Raw genomic sequence first — 1080 nt, forward strand, 5'->3', positions numbered from 1 at the left:
AGAACACTTACTGCTTGGTGATCCCCATGTATTGATAGATGGTGACGGGATTGTTAACACCTTTCATGTCTCTCCGTGGCAACTCTTTGAAGCAGTAGCTGGGCAGGCGAGAGGCTGCATACGTCTCTGCATCACAGGACACCATCCCTGGGTAGGCCATCATCATGCGAGCAGCCAAATTCACCTTAAAGCCAAGGACTGCCACAGAGAAAGAGCATACGTCAGCGCAGTTGGGAAACCTTCAAGGCCAAGGGCAACCTCCCCTCCCGGGCACAAGCCATCCCAACTGCAGGCTAAGAGGACCCAAAGGGAACCACGTGTCTCTGAGCCCATCCTCCTGCCCCAAGGCCCCAACGTGCTGCAGTGTGCCCTTGCCTCAGCCCATCCGCCTTGTCCAGACCGACGGGCTGAAGCAGACCCATGCCAGCCTCACATTCCTAAGACAAAGGAGCCCTACCTGTGTGTTCAAACCTCTCGGGATGACCAGTGAGGCCGCAGAACGCCGTCCCGCTGCTGACCCCGACAGAAACTTGCCTGGCACACAGAGAGAGTGACGTGCATTCAGCAGCAGCCCTGCTGCAGTCCCGCTCGCCCTGTTCCATCCCTTCCCACCTCTCCCCTCCTCGGCACTGGGACCACACGCACCAGCATGGGTCTTGGGGACTTAGAGAGCTTGGGGTGCAACATGCCCCGGTGGCAAGGGATGTAGGTAGGGCACACGCAAGACCATCTGGGCCCTTCCCCCGAGGCCTGATGACTGCAACCTGCACCAGGCCACAGGCTCTTCTCCTTAGCAAGGAGGTAAGCAGGTGCTGCCTGCACACCACCCACAATGGCAGTGACTGGAGGTCGAGGGACCGGACTCGGGCTTTGTTCCTGGCCCCATTGCCCGGAGGAGCCTGCCTCTGGCACTGATGAGCTCTGTGCCCTGGTGAGGGCTCGCTCCGGCACGGTGACTGGCAGGCAGCACTTGGGGCTGTGCCTGGCTGCCGTGGGCTAACCTGCCACCTCTGAGATGCTGCCTCCTTCCCGCCAGGGCGAAGCAGGACAAGCCAGGGGGCACGTCTCTTGCTCATCAGT

At 60.5% G+C, this 1080-nt stretch overlaps 1 protein-coding gene across 1 annotated transcript; it reads right to left on the reverse strand.

Annotated features, from left to right (window-relative positions):
* Window positions 1–11: 11 nt before the first annotated feature.
* LOC104916577 (adenylate cyclase type 10-like) lies at window positions 12–966 on the reverse strand (the record flags this gene model as incomplete). The annotated part of the gene is made up of 2 exons (XM_010727606.2): window positions 458–966; window positions 12–198 (listed from the first exon to the last, which is right to left on the reverse strand). Coding segments are annotated over exons 1-2 (332 nt in total), but the record flags the coding sequence as incomplete, so codon positions are not given.
* Between the last annotated feature and the right edge of the window lie 114 nt (window positions 967–1080).

This window comes from Meleagris gallopavo, unplaced genomic scaffold, assembly GCF_000146605.3.
Source record: "Meleagris gallopavo isolate NT-WF06-2002-E0010 breed Aviagen turkey brand Nicholas breeding stock unplaced genomic scaffold, Turkey_5.1 ChrUn_random_7180001922725, whole genome shotgun sequence".
NCBI lineage: Eukaryota > Metazoa > Chordata > Aves > Galliformes > Phasianidae > Meleagris > Meleagris gallopavo.